The following is a 13,757-nucleotide window of genomic DNA, read 5'->3' on the forward strand; positions in this document are numbered from 1 at the left end:
CACCGCAGAGGCTCTGACAGTTCAGCCAGTGCATCTCCAAACTCTTGCCCCTCGCGCCCTACATGTCCTGGGATTTGGAATGGGATAGGCATGGGAACTGTAGGCATGGGCAGGAGGAGATATGTACGGATCATGGTTTGGCCTGATAAAGCCTTTGTTTATCTTAAAAAGATCCTGCTCTTCACCCTGGAATCTAATGTCTGATTTTCAAAGTGGATAATACTTTGGGTAGCCAAATGCCAGTCAGTATACCTCAGTTCAACAACATTTTCGAACTAAGGGCCCAATTTATGTCTTGGGCGTATATAATGACATCAGAGTATATATACTACCAAGATAAGAGTCCACCTGCCAAACTTAAAAGCGAGCGTACCATAGGTTTACTCACAGCAGAGACTACTCAGTCTCCACTGTGATTAAACCTTGCTGACGTCCCAGTGGCGTGCGGGCCATTTGCGGCAGACCTCTAGCTCCACCCGCCTAATTTAGATGGGTGGAATGAGGGGTCGGTTCTCATCACCGGTCAGGGCTAGGAAAACCATGGCAGTCACTAGTAACTGATAATGTCTGAAATAAAAGTGACACATTAGCTTTACTTATCAGACATCCTGCACGTGAAAGGTATCAGTACAGTCCTAAAAGCTACCAGCCAGAAATATCCGTGGGTTAATACACATTTTGAAGATTTTGTGGGAATAAGAAGTAATCATCAAAGTTGCGAACATATAGAATAGACCAGGAGGAAGATCAGAAGGTGGTACAGACAGAAAACAGACTTAGACAACTGCCTGTAGGGCACAAGAGTGGGGAGGTAAATAAGGAAATAGTATTTATTTACCAAACTCACTAATGCCTATCACGCTGCTGATATGCGGGTACGGGGTATATTGTTTATGAATCGGAGTGCGGGGTATATTGTTTATGAATCAGGCACAAAGGCAGTTTCTGGAGTTACAAATGAGTTCACTAAATAAAATTCACTCAAGTGCCAGAGAAACTTAAAAATATGACAGTGCTTAGGCAAAGGCAGTAAGTCTAGGAATTTTCAGAAAAAGTTTGCTGGCTATTTTATAAACATGTTCTTAATATTCTTACAAATGCTTACATTTTATCAACAAAGGAATGAGGAGTATCAAAAATAATGTGAACAGATGACAAGGCTGAAGCACAAAACAATCGAAAATATGAAATATTGTTACTGACCATGATTAGATTAACATTTTTGTTACAAGTCAGTTTTAAGTAAAACTAAGCATTACATTTACCCAGTAAGTATGGAGGTGCTTTGCCTCAGCACTTGTGCTGCTCAGTCTGACTTACCGAGGATTTGTGAAGTGTAATTTCATAGATTGCATAACAGACATACACGTGGCCTAAGTACATTTGAGTCCAATTAATATCTACTTGTGGTTCAATATTTTTAAACCAAGTGTATAACTTCAACCCAGTATTAATTAGCATGAACAGAATCAAAACGTCCCCAATAAAGGCCAGTTATCTCCTCACTTCGCTGCAAAAACACATCAGCATTGTATAGAGTCCACAGGTAGTCAGATTCACAATTATAATTGATTGAAGGTCGTTTGGCACACCCAACAGTTGGAGATCTAAAACAGTTTGAGGATTATCAGTTAAACAATATACCCCACACCCACATCTCTGCAGCGTGATAGGAAAGAGCAGGCCGTATTCCTTCGGAACCAACGCCATAAGCATCCCCCAAGATCATGTGTTTGACTGAGTGCCAGATAGTTAAACTGAAATATTTTCTCCCATGTGTACACCCCGTTCACTTATTATGTATTACTAGGCACCATCTGTCCTCAAGGAGGTGTGAATCCCGGTGGGTCAGAAATAGGCAGGATCATCTCGGACCATACAATCAAATTTTCTAATAACTTTTAATCTCGCCACAACTTATGTCTCACAAAGGCAGTTTGATAAAACAAGGAGAAAAATAAATTTTCAGCTAGATCAGCAAAGATTCAAGAGGGACAGTCTTTGCTTAAGGGCAGGCAGCAGAAAGTCTTGAAATGAGCCTAAGGAAAACATGGAAGGGATTGGATGGCCTTGATCTCCTCTTAAGGCATTAAGAAAATGAATGGGAGTTGAAAACCAGACTGGCACTTTAGAAGATTAAAATAGAACATGGAGTGTTAGAGAAATCAAGAGAATGGCTTCTGCGTATGTACAAAAATGTTGGTAGAAGGTGTACAAGCCAAAAAAATACCTAAAAGCTAGGGAACATCAGAAGAACAAAACATCTGAGTTTGAGGGTTAGATTTGGGTGTAGAGATAGACAACAAAGATTGAGCAGGTTAGTTATTACTTATAACATAAGCAGGGTGGAGAAACGCTCAGTTTGTAGTTCTTACGATTCACAGAGACAGGCATGATTGAAGTGGGTCCAAGACACTGCTTAATTTGTGCTTGTTGTTTCCGGTGCTGATCACCGGCACTTATATTTGAGGGCCGAGGCTTATTCTTATGCCTCAAGCATTTGCTGCGAGCAAAAGACACATAGAGGAAAGACGGATGAAGGGAAAAACGAAAAAGCGTCACAAAGGTGAAAGTAAAAAGCTGCAAGAGTGAGCTGAAGGGGCAGGGAGTGGCTTTATGTGGATTGAAGAGGCCCGAGATGGCTTCAGGATTACGCTGCCTCAGTATTCCATGTTCACACATTTAATTACAGCCGCCGCTTGTTTAAGAGGAGGTCTTTGGGCACCAGCACCTTTGTATTTACAAAGTAAGCACTGGTACAAGATACAATGTTAAAAGTGATATGCAAGCTACTAGTCTAGAAATATGAAACATAATGCCGGTGATATCCTTCTTCCTAAAGACCCTACTCGAGATTGCCTTGCGATGGATGGCTTAATAAACCTTATGTAAGAACTGCAGTAGCAGGTAATCGAAGAATCAAAGTGCATTTATTTTGACAGTTAGACAACTACATGACATGCAGGTAATATTTCAGGGACCCATTGGGTGGAGTTCACCTGGAAATGTCCCTTGACTTGAAGCATGAAATTATGTGGATGGGCAGTTTCCCTAAATTCTTAGGACAACAAAATGTAAATCTGGTCCTAAAATAGGACTTGCAGACATCCAGGGACAAGAAATGTTTTGATGAACCTCACCTGAAATATTGCAAAATTGTATAGATATTTGCTCAGACGGTTTGAGGGGGGAGGTTGAAGTGGAAAGAGGAATAACTTGATTAATCTGTCAGATTGAGTAGTTTCTAATCCCAGTACAGAGATAACGCAGAGTAACCATGTGTGGCAAAGCAACAAAGGAATCTTGTGGATTAGAGGAATCCAGTGTGTGAGGATTGCATTTAGGGCCAGGTGTAGGTATATTCCAATTTGCGACTTGCAAATTGCGAGTCAGAGCGACTCGCAATTTGCGAGTCGCAAATTGGAATGTAGGATGGTGTCCCTGACACCATCTGCGACTCGCAAGGGGGTCGCAAAGGCCCACCTCATTAATAATAATGAGGTGGGTCGCAATTTGCGACCCCCTTGAGACTCGCGGCACTCACAGGGATGGTGGCCTGCTGGAGACAATAGACCACCATGTCTGTGACTGCTTTTAAATAAAGCATTTTTTTTTTGTAATGCAGCCTGTTTTCCTTAAAGGAAAAGAGATGCATTACAAAACGAAAAAATGAAACGTTTTCGTTTCATTTTTTTGAGAGCAGGCAGTGGTCTATAGCAGTGTTGTCCAACCTTTTTATCGCCGCGGACCGGTAAATGTTTGATAATTTTTCCGTGGCCCGCTTGTCCCATTGTGTGACAAGCGGGCCACGGAAAAATTATCAAACATTTACCGCCCGCCACAGTGGGGCGGCCCGGTGCCGATTGATCCACGGACCGGCACCAGTCCACGGCCCGGGGGTTGGGGAACACTGGTCTATAGGACCACTGCCTGCTCTGAAAAAATGTTTTCCATGCCTTTCACAAAGGGGAAGGGGTCCCATGGGGGCCCCTTCCCTTTTGCGAATGGGTTACCACTCATTTCAAATGGGTGTAAACTGCGATTGGTTTGCGACTGCGTTCGCGGTCACAAAGCAATCTGGCATTGCGCTGCGACTCGCAATTAGGAAGGGGGCTCCCCTTCCTAACTGCGACTCGCAAACCCGTTTTGCGATTCGGTAACCAGGTTACCGAATCGCAAAAGGGGTTTTGTGCATTGCAAAGTGCAGTTTGCACATCGCAAACAGTGAAATTCGCTGTGTGCGACGTGCAAACTGTTTGCTACATCTGGCCCTTAGACTCAGCGCCTTCAGGTTTCCTAATCTCCCTAGGTTTTATCTGTTTCCAAGAACCAAGGCTGCTTCCATCTTGAACGGTCTCTGTTTGGAAACTCTTTTACCTACTTTATGCACCGATTACAATTGTCCAGAAGCCAAGGCGCTGTTTATCACACCTGATAAGAGCTGACTCCTGGGGATTTTGGAATTTATTGGGTGCTAGACCTATATCTATTCCATGTTTCGGGCAGTAAAATGCATATTTTTACTTTGATGCTTTCTGCACCAAAATCTACATTTCACAGTAGTACTATACCCCTTTTCCTTGCTAAATACTGTCAGGTTTCAGCTGTCGAAATGTAATGTAGCTGCAGATTGTACTGCATCAGCAAGGGGTCAAAAACTCCTGTACACTGAGAATCATGGCCTTTGTCCCATGGCCCCCAGCTTTCTGTTGAGTTTCTTACTGGTTTTGCAGTCTTTTATATGATACTCTTTTTAACATCTCCACTGAACAGTGTTTCTTGCCTCCTTAGCCCCGGGGGATCACATTGGCACAGGGAGATGGTCCGACGACAGAGGATGTGACTTTGAAAGAGGCAGCAGAGTGTGACATCACACCCAGCACAGATGTGCGCTACCCCCACGGAAGTGTGGTGTCCATCCAGAATCAGTGGCTTCTCATAGGTGAGTTAATGTATGATCACAATAAAACCCTTGTTCCACCACTGTCACTGCCTGTGTTTGCCATCGCCATCAGATCCTCATTTATACGATGATTTATAGAATGATCCCTCCCCTAGCAAGGTCATCCATTGCAACACATGGTGGTTGCTCTTTCTGCCCGGCCCATCTGGGTACCCTTCGTAAGAGAGTGGCATCTCACTCTGACCTGCAGCCTCTCACTCTGTTTGGTCACTCGAGTTTAGGGGTACACCATACTTTACTTAGATAATGACTCGCCATCACTCTGTTAAACATGAAAATCCCCCGTCACTACCTCTGTGTTTTTCAGACTAAGCAAATGGTGATAATGCTTCCTTCTGTAGTGGGCAGTAAGCTCTGCTCTCCGTGTATAGTGGGAAGGATAATATACCTTCCTGGCACTCAGATCCAGTTCTGCTTTTGGAACTCTGCATACCACAGGGGTATTTTCTGCCCATCACCCAATATGACATTTGCCATTCTTTTTTGGTGTGCCCTTTGAGGGGGTCACTGTTTCTTCTTTAATTCTAACTTTAGTTGAGCCTTGCCCCATACTAAGCCACAAGAAGCTAGACCATGTCTGTAATGTGACTTTTCTTGGTCCCTTTACAGGACACCATGAGTTACCTCCCGTGGTTCACACCACCATGCTGCGTGCTTTTCCTGAGACCCTGAGGAAAGACACCGAGACTATAATCTCAAAAGCCCCTGGAAGCCGGACCCTCTTCGATGATGTATGACAGCACTTACTGTTACTTTTTGGGGTCTGTGAGCGTTTGTGTTAGTGGGGCCTTCACATGTTTATGTTGTTTATTCTGTAGATGGTAAATATAGCCATTGGTTTTATGGTTTCTTTTCAAAATGCATGGTGCTTTGTAGAAATCAGGGCACTAGACACTTGTGCAAGTCTATTACCTTTTTCAAATCCCCCATCAAAATTATCTTTCACTCCTTTAAAATCTTGTAGATCTGTTTTGAAGAAAAACATGCTTGCTAGAATGGTAGCCCCGTGTAGAGCATATCATTTTGTCAATTAGTTGGACGTTTGAAAAAGAAAAGGAGAAAAACATCAGAAAAGTGAAACATTGCCTCAAACGTTTTGAACACCATCTGAAACATGAGGAGGACCTCTTTTTTAAAGTCATGTTTTTATTTTTTTGTCATAATATGCAGTTGAAATCACACAAAAAGAATGGGTTGACTTGTTTTTGATGGGGGAATAGAAAACAACAATAAACTAAGCTCTCACTGACTATTTCCATAATTTGGTCATATGTCATTTGATTCATAAACCTGCAGTCTTGCCTGCCCCAATCTACTTTGTAGATTTTAGTTTACAGACCACATGTTCCTTGTAGGTTATTATGCACCAGATATCTCATAGATATTGCAGGCCACACTCTTGTGAACATTCTGATCTGCTTACTCATTCCAACCTAAACACACCCACTCTTATCACCACCTCTGTTTTGTTATGAAAGTATGTTTATACACTGGTGGTAAGTGATGTCCTGTACAGATAGTTTGCTAGTTTGTTAGTTTTTAAAAGTTTCATTTCCCAACAGTCTCCAGCCTACCTGGTAATAACCTCTGCGATGTTGGAAGATACCTGGCAGAAAAAAAACGAGTGGGCCACAAACAAGATATACAATCCACAGTTTCTGGGCCCAAGCATCTGTGTTCTTCCACCCACTACAGTTGCTGTGTAAACCAGGGAACGGTGCAGCTGGAATGTAGTGTAGTACATTGTTCAGTTTTGTGCTGCATTGTACTGCAAACCTGTAGTCCTTATGGTTCCTCTCTATTCTTATCTGATCGTTTGGGCCATGTACCTTCCTGCATATTTTGGCTATTTACGAGGCCTGGCCTGCCCTAATGTTGATTTTAATTTTTATAGATGGTGACAAAATTTGAAGATCCAATTGATTTCACCTTTAGAATCACGAATAAAGAAAGTGACAGGGCACTGCGCATTCCACCTTCCAATACCGGAGTTTCTCTACTTTGAGTTTCTCTCTGCTAGAGTCTCAGTCACTGCACTGGTCAGCCGGCTAGCAGTCACTAGCCTCCACCAGCATAGAGGCTGCTGGTTTGGAGAGCCCCCTCCCTCTTAATGCCATTTTCACCTGCACATCTCCCTGCTTGGTGAGCATACCTAACGCACAGTGATTTTCCCACCTCTTGTCGCTCTTCGGTTACAGAACTGGTTCCAGTATGAAATCCCTGAAGACCACGACATTATGAAGGGCTGGTTTCTCGCTGTCTGCGATACAACTGAACATAGGCACTCCAGCATCTCTGTACTTAATTTGCCCCCTTTGTGCTAAAAGCAATAACTATTGATCACCCGCACCTGGCAAGCAACATGCATAATATTCCACATGTTCTGGCAAAGTCTGATTCTGCCACATGCTACTCCTGGTATGCCAGGCTTAATATGGACGCTCCTTCTCTCTCTGCTGTATGTCAACCTGAAGGTTTCAATCCTCCTCCGCTGTGATCCTTTGTTTGCTTTTTGTCTCAATGCAGCTGTATTTCTTCATCTTCTTGTTTCGAGGTGACTTGCAAATAGCCTGGGCTTAACAGCTCCCTGTCGTCTTTTGAGCGCCACAGTTGCCAACTATTAAAGAAACAGGTTTTCTGATTTGCTGTTATTGTCATCCTAGCTGGAATCATTGATTGTATGTGTTTGAGTGTAAACCTATCCACTTAGATTGTTTCCCTTTTCTGGCAGCCTTGTCTTTTGGCATTGCCACCCCTGTATTTTATTAGATGTTGCAGAATCTATGAGGAGAAATCACTGTGCACCAATATGAATGGTACCATACATGGTGATGTGGACCTGATTACCAATATCCAAGAATTCCTGTTGTGGATTTTTATCAATATGTGTGTGTGATCGGATGGCTTAGTGAAGTTACCTTCTCAGTGTGGCTACCAGAATATACCAATGTCTGTTTCGTCTATTGCCCTTACGTGGTTGGAACTTCCCTTCAGGCCTGGTTTCTTAAGTATCCATTTCATTGTAGACTTATTGCCCGAAAGCTCAAACCCAGCATCTAGATCGGTGTACCAGCCTCTGGCACATGCATCTCTTCTGTCAACCTGATGACCCTGTTTCACCAGTCTGTCAACTCCCAGGACTCTTGCTGCCTTCCAGGCAAAATATCTGTGCCCACTGGTTCCCACATTACTGGTGCAGCACACTGCCTACTCCTCTTGCAGCCATCAGCACCCACGAATCCTCACTGACAGGCATTGGCAAGCAACAAAGAGGCCATGTCTGCTTGTCAGGCACCCGTGGCTCTGTCCTGCGTCTCACCCTCTCACTCAGTCAATGCTACAAGCAATCCATCACATGAGATCAGTTGCACTGCTTCACATAGACAGTGGGTTGTCCATACACCAGATATATCAATTTTTCATGCAGAAATGATAAGGGTAAATAGAAAATCTAGAAGGTTACATCTGCCGTACTTACAGATCCTAGGATAATGTCATGTCAACTCAAGCTATAATTCTGTGTCTCCCTTGTTCACCTGCCTCTCCTGAGACTTTTGGCTTTGTGTGCTTTCATTGTGAATCTTTCAGCGCAACTCTAATTAGGACTACAATATTTCTGCAAGGGGATATAACTAATAATCTTATACAAGTGTTCAAACCCCATGTGGACAGTAGAACTTGCTGATTGGGTTGCATTATACTTCGGATGAGTTGTGTGGAGTGATTACCCTGTCATTTTGATTTTTATAATTGTGTTGTTTTCAGTTTCTGACTCCAAATGGGTTGGACAATCAGCCCATGGACAATGAAGACAGGCGCTACTTTAATTCCGACAAGCATGAAGGCAGCGAGATCCTCCCTGACTATGGGGGTCAGGATCTCATCACTGTAGGAATCATCACCATTCTTGTGGGAGGCTGGATCATATTTGCCATCACATACCCGAGGGTAAGTACAAAGATGCTACGTACACAGATTCAGGATTTGCACAGGCAAGCAGTACAGAGCACACATAATGCTTGGATATTGCAAATGTTGAGTCTGGGAGCAGGAGGATGTTTTCCATACATTCAGTATAAGTTGAATTCTAGATGTACAATGGACTTACAGTCTTTTATGTGGCAGATACACTCTGGGGCATGTATCATGTAGAATGCTAAGATATTGGATATAATTTCCTGGTAGAGGGTAAGGGCAGTACCCAAGCACATGCCCCACATTCAGTGTAAGTACCCTCCACTGGTATAGGACATGTTCAGTACCCGGTTCTAAATAAGTACATCTTCTAGTTACTCAGCAGATACAGTGTTCAGTAAAAGGGAGGTTCATTATCTGTGTAAAAGTTATGTATCACCTCCAGATTTATTACAGGTACACTCCTCACACACATAGATGGTGCAATCCCCAATTACAAGACGTTTACATTTTTGTATAGAAGATTAAAACTATCCCCATGCAAAGTACACTTTGAGGTACTTGATTCATATTTTTGCAGATAAAACTCTGCTACAGTTCGCAGGTGTAGAATAGGTAAAATGTGATAGACAGATGTAATACAGGACATTTACAATCCCAAGCTGCAGGGCAAGTGCCATTCTGAGAATGGTAGAGGTTCCGTACCCATAAACAAAGTGAGTATATCCCAAGGTTCTGTCTGGCACAAGGAGCACGTGCCCTATGTACGATTCTTAATGAGCAGTGATTAGATACTTTCCATCTCAGGTAGAGTTGTGCCATGCCATAAATGCATTCATGTAATGCAGAGCCTTAGATGTTATTCTGTCTCAAATAGGTAACTGGAGAAATCTATTGTATTTAGTGATATATTAACATTTGAAGGTGTACCGTACAATTTGTCACTTTGACTGTATCTGAAGACATTTGATGCTGTAATTAAAGAGCCAGCATACGGTAGATTTACATTGTGTACTCGATATTCACCCAGCAGAGTCATGTCCACCTGGGGAATTGCTGCCACAACGTAGAGTAGCAATGACCCCTCAAACACTATGTTGTAATCACACATTTGCTGGTGTAATTTGTTAAGACATAGTTTAACCCAAATTTGATATTATCGATCACTAATTGGAGTGGAGAGGGCACTTATGGAAAGGCCCATAAGATGACATCATAGCTGTGACCTTCTTTTGGTTCTTAAGTAAGATCTTGATTTTGGGATTCTGTCCTGACCAACTTGGGTTCATTTATTATTTGATAGACTTAATATAGACACTGAACAAAGAGTATTGGCCAGAAGCCTCAAAATAAGATACTGATTATTCTCTATAGCAGTTATCTAAATACTGGATGAGAAGGAGTTTGAAGGAGGAGGTGAAAAAAGCAGGCCACCTTTTAGAGCTTTCCCAAAGGCTAAAATCATTGAAGTGAGATTTAAAAAAATGGGTATAGATGGGCAAGTTGGGGCTGGGGATTTTATGCACCTGGAATGGAGTCTTGAAAATGCATCTGGCTCTGTGTGGAGGCAGAAGAGCAACATTAGTAATGGGGTGATATTGTTAAAGCCACTAGTGCTCAAGATCAACTGGCCATCAGCATATCACACTTCTTTTAGAGGTGAGTCAGGTTCCTGGGGTGTGAGCTGTTGGGATGGAGTTCACATGGTCCACCCTGTGCACAATGTGATCACTTGTCATATGGCTGATTTATGCATGAGTTATTGATACTACTCGGCAGCCAAAGAATGAATGGAAATCCTCCCAAGATTCAGTTTTATGTTCAAAATGAACCCACAGAATTTAGCATTGTAGTAAATTTAGAGAAATGGACGCTGGTGTAAGTGCAAAGGTTGGAAGGCGGTAGGGTCCTTTGGGATCGTCAGAAACTCTTTCTTTCGTGGATTCAGCTTCAGGTGATTCTGCACCTTCCAAATCTGTATTTTTCTCCTGAGCCATTCAACAAGTCTGGTAAGTTCATGCTAAATTGGTACATTCATTAAATGTTGACTATCACCTGCATTTTGCCAAAGACACCATGGATGCTGCACAAATACTGGAGAAAGGCTCATGGTTTGGAAAAAACCACACGGTACGGTTGAGCCTACATTCTGTGACCTTGAGTATGTCAGGGAGAAAGGATACAATCTGTTTTAGGACTTGAACATCATTGTCCATTCATGGTTACAAAGTTTTTATGGTTCAGTGGTTCACAGTACCATGCTCCATGGAGCGGTTAAGGAGGGTGTGTAGGAGGCAAGGGAAATTTCTGCTCTCTTAAGAGTGGTATTTTTATTTTTACAGTGAGGTCTGCATCCAGTTCGGTAGTATCCTACTAGCTTGTTATGTGAGAGAAATGCTGTCAGTAGAAACACAGTGCAGCTCTCAGCGGACTTCATGTCAAATGGGCGAGCCTGTGATAGGCTATAGTTGTTGAGATTGTTGTTATCAGCATTTGGTTTCTTTACCGTGGATGTGGGAGGATTCTATCTTGAGGGGTCCTTCTGTACTCATAACGTTACAGTGTATTTGTGAATTTTGATACTGGAGAATTAGAAAAACTTCAAGCTATGTTAAAGAAAAGTTTCAATTCTATTGAAGGCATGGACGAGAGGATTATACCTTCTTTCTTCACCTTATTTTGAATAGCAACCAATAATGAACAACACCGACATTCACTACAATTCCCATGAACCTCCGATAAATAATAGTCTACAAACAGCCAATCACATTTCATCTGATAGAGGCTTCTAGCTGCAGATTTCTTACCTTTGAATTTCCCAGGCGTCGGACTGGATCCAGAAGAATTTTGCAAGAGCAGTATCCCTGCTCGCTGTCAGGTGCCTTTGTTCGGTTCTGGGCAGCATCATCGTTGGCGCCAGAAGTGACATTGCAATCACCTATATAGACGCCACCAGGCGCACAGATGTCAGTTCTTTTTTTTCCGCACCATTTAGCGCTGATCTGGAGAAGAGCTACCCATCTGTCTCTTTTTGACAGGTATTTTTTGACATTTTGTTGAATATTTCTTCCTGTATGTCAAGAAATGTCATCTGGAATGGTAGGGTTTGACCCATGTGGCGCCTGTCCATGTTGGTAATGGACCCGCACCATGTATGCTTACGGTGTCTCGAGCATGACCACGACCCTAAAAGTCTTGCTCGGACTGCCAGGCAATGGTGCTGAAAGCTTTGAGGGAGCGGTCCCTAATGCTGCTTACGGCTTGGCAGTCGGCGCCGGTTAACGTGACTCCCAGTAGGGCTCAGTCCCGATCGAGAAGAAGGTCACAGGACTGATCCAGGAGTCACAAGTACTCTATTACCCAGTTCTGAACATCAGCATTCCAGGCACGGTTCCGTAGAGCCATTGTACGGTTCAACTTCACGCCTCCCTCAGTTTCCAGAAGCCGGAGTGACCTTCACTCAAATCAAAGACTTTTATGAGGCTATGCGCCGTGGATTCGAGCGGGCCGACCCCTCAGGAGTGCTTTTGGACCCTGTGGGGTCAGAGGAGGCCCCATCAGGCTGATGGCTCCGGCCTTGGCTTCGATGGGGTCTTGTGGTGGATCAGATCATGGATCCAGACCGGCGCTGGTCATGCCAAAACAACCTTTTCCAGCGTCTGCCCCGACGCCGATGCTCTTAGTTAGCCCCATTCTCAACCCCAACAACTCGGAGTCAGAACAGGCATTGAGCAATGCCAATCCTGGCTCAGACAAAGCCCTTTGTCTCTCCGTCATTGGAGCTGCCAGGCATGGGGGATGAGTAGGAGGAGTCACTGGACCCTTATAATACCAGTTAGACTCCCCAACATCTTTGGACTGGTATGAGGAACTAGGAGAGGCCAGTGGACTGGACACCTCTCCAGATACTCGCTTGCTTTCTCCCCCTAACATGGCTATGGAGGAGGGAGCATCCTACACAGTGGTGGTGAAGAGGGCAGCGGATGTCCTTGACCTCGAACTTCTTTCTGGGGTGGTCAAGACTAACATCTTGACGGAAGTGCTTAAGCCTGGGGCTTCATCATCTGAAACCCTATTGTTTTTCAGTAAAGCACTGACTGATCTCCTGCTGTGAACTTGGTCCAAGCCCAGCAGAGGGGCTCCTGTGATCAGGATAATTGCCTGCCACCATTGCCCTGCCCCAGGTGATCCTAGTTTCCTCACCCAACACCCTGCCCCTGAGAGCTTGGTAGTCTAAACCTCAACTTCCGGTGGTGTGTTCTCTGCTGCTCTCCCCGATAGGGGATCCAAAAGGCTGGATACCTAATGCAAAAAAATGTTTTCTTTCACCAGCCTAACATTGCTGTCTGTGAACAGCTCTAGGTGATACGGTTGCGCAAGTGCTGCCACAGGTCCCAGAGAAGGCCCAGACCAAACTCCTGCAAGCAGTGAAAGATGGGAGAGATACAGCAAAGCTGTAAGGCTGAGCGGTTTCGTCGATGGTGGCTGTTAGGCGCCAAGCCTGGCTGAGAACATCTGGCTTTTTGGGGGATGTCTAGGCCAACCTCATGGACATCCCTTCAATGGGATTCATCTCTTCGGAGTGTTTAAAGGACTCGCTACCCACGGCCAAGTCCTTGGGCCTCACAGTGACCCCTCGACCCCAGTCTGCCCTTCGCTCTCTTTAGTGGCTACGGAAGGGCCGCGCCACCATGCCACCCCAATGCCAGCCACCGTCCTGCGCAAGCTCCTCAAGCTCTGCGAGGGCATGGGCACTGTACATTCTGACCCTGTGGGTCTGGTAGCCGAGGAAATTCAAGATGCTCAGTTTGGCTCATGTCTTGTCTGCCCTAGACCAAGGAAACTGGATGGTAGTGCTGGACTTGCAGGATGCGTATTT

The 13,757-nt window shown here is 44.1% G+C and overlaps 1 protein-coding gene across 1 annotated transcript in view; it reads left to right on the plus strand.

Moving 5' to 3' along the window:
• The window catches only part of ERN2 (endoplasmic reticulum to nucleus signaling 2), a 176,665-nt gene that overhangs the window by 99,488 nt on the left and 63,420 nt on the right, over nucleotides 1-13,757 (plus strand). The window contains exons 10-12 of the mRNA XM_069209679.1: nucleotides 4,792-4,942; nucleotides 5,573-5,694; nucleotides 8,729-8,911. Coding sequence (XP_069065780.1) covers nucleotides 4,792-4,942; nucleotides 5,573-5,694; nucleotides 8,729-8,911 — 456 coding nt within the window. The remainder of the gene's footprint in view (nucleotides 1-4,791; nucleotides 4,943-5,572; nucleotides 5,695-8,728; nucleotides 8,912-13,757) is intronic.

Source organism: Pleurodeles waltl, chromosome 10, assembly GCF_031143425.1.
Source record: "Pleurodeles waltl isolate 20211129_DDA chromosome 10, aPleWal1.hap1.20221129, whole genome shotgun sequence".
In the NCBI taxonomy this organism is placed as follows: Eukaryota; Metazoa; Chordata; class Amphibia; order Caudata; family Salamandridae; genus Pleurodeles; species Pleurodeles waltl.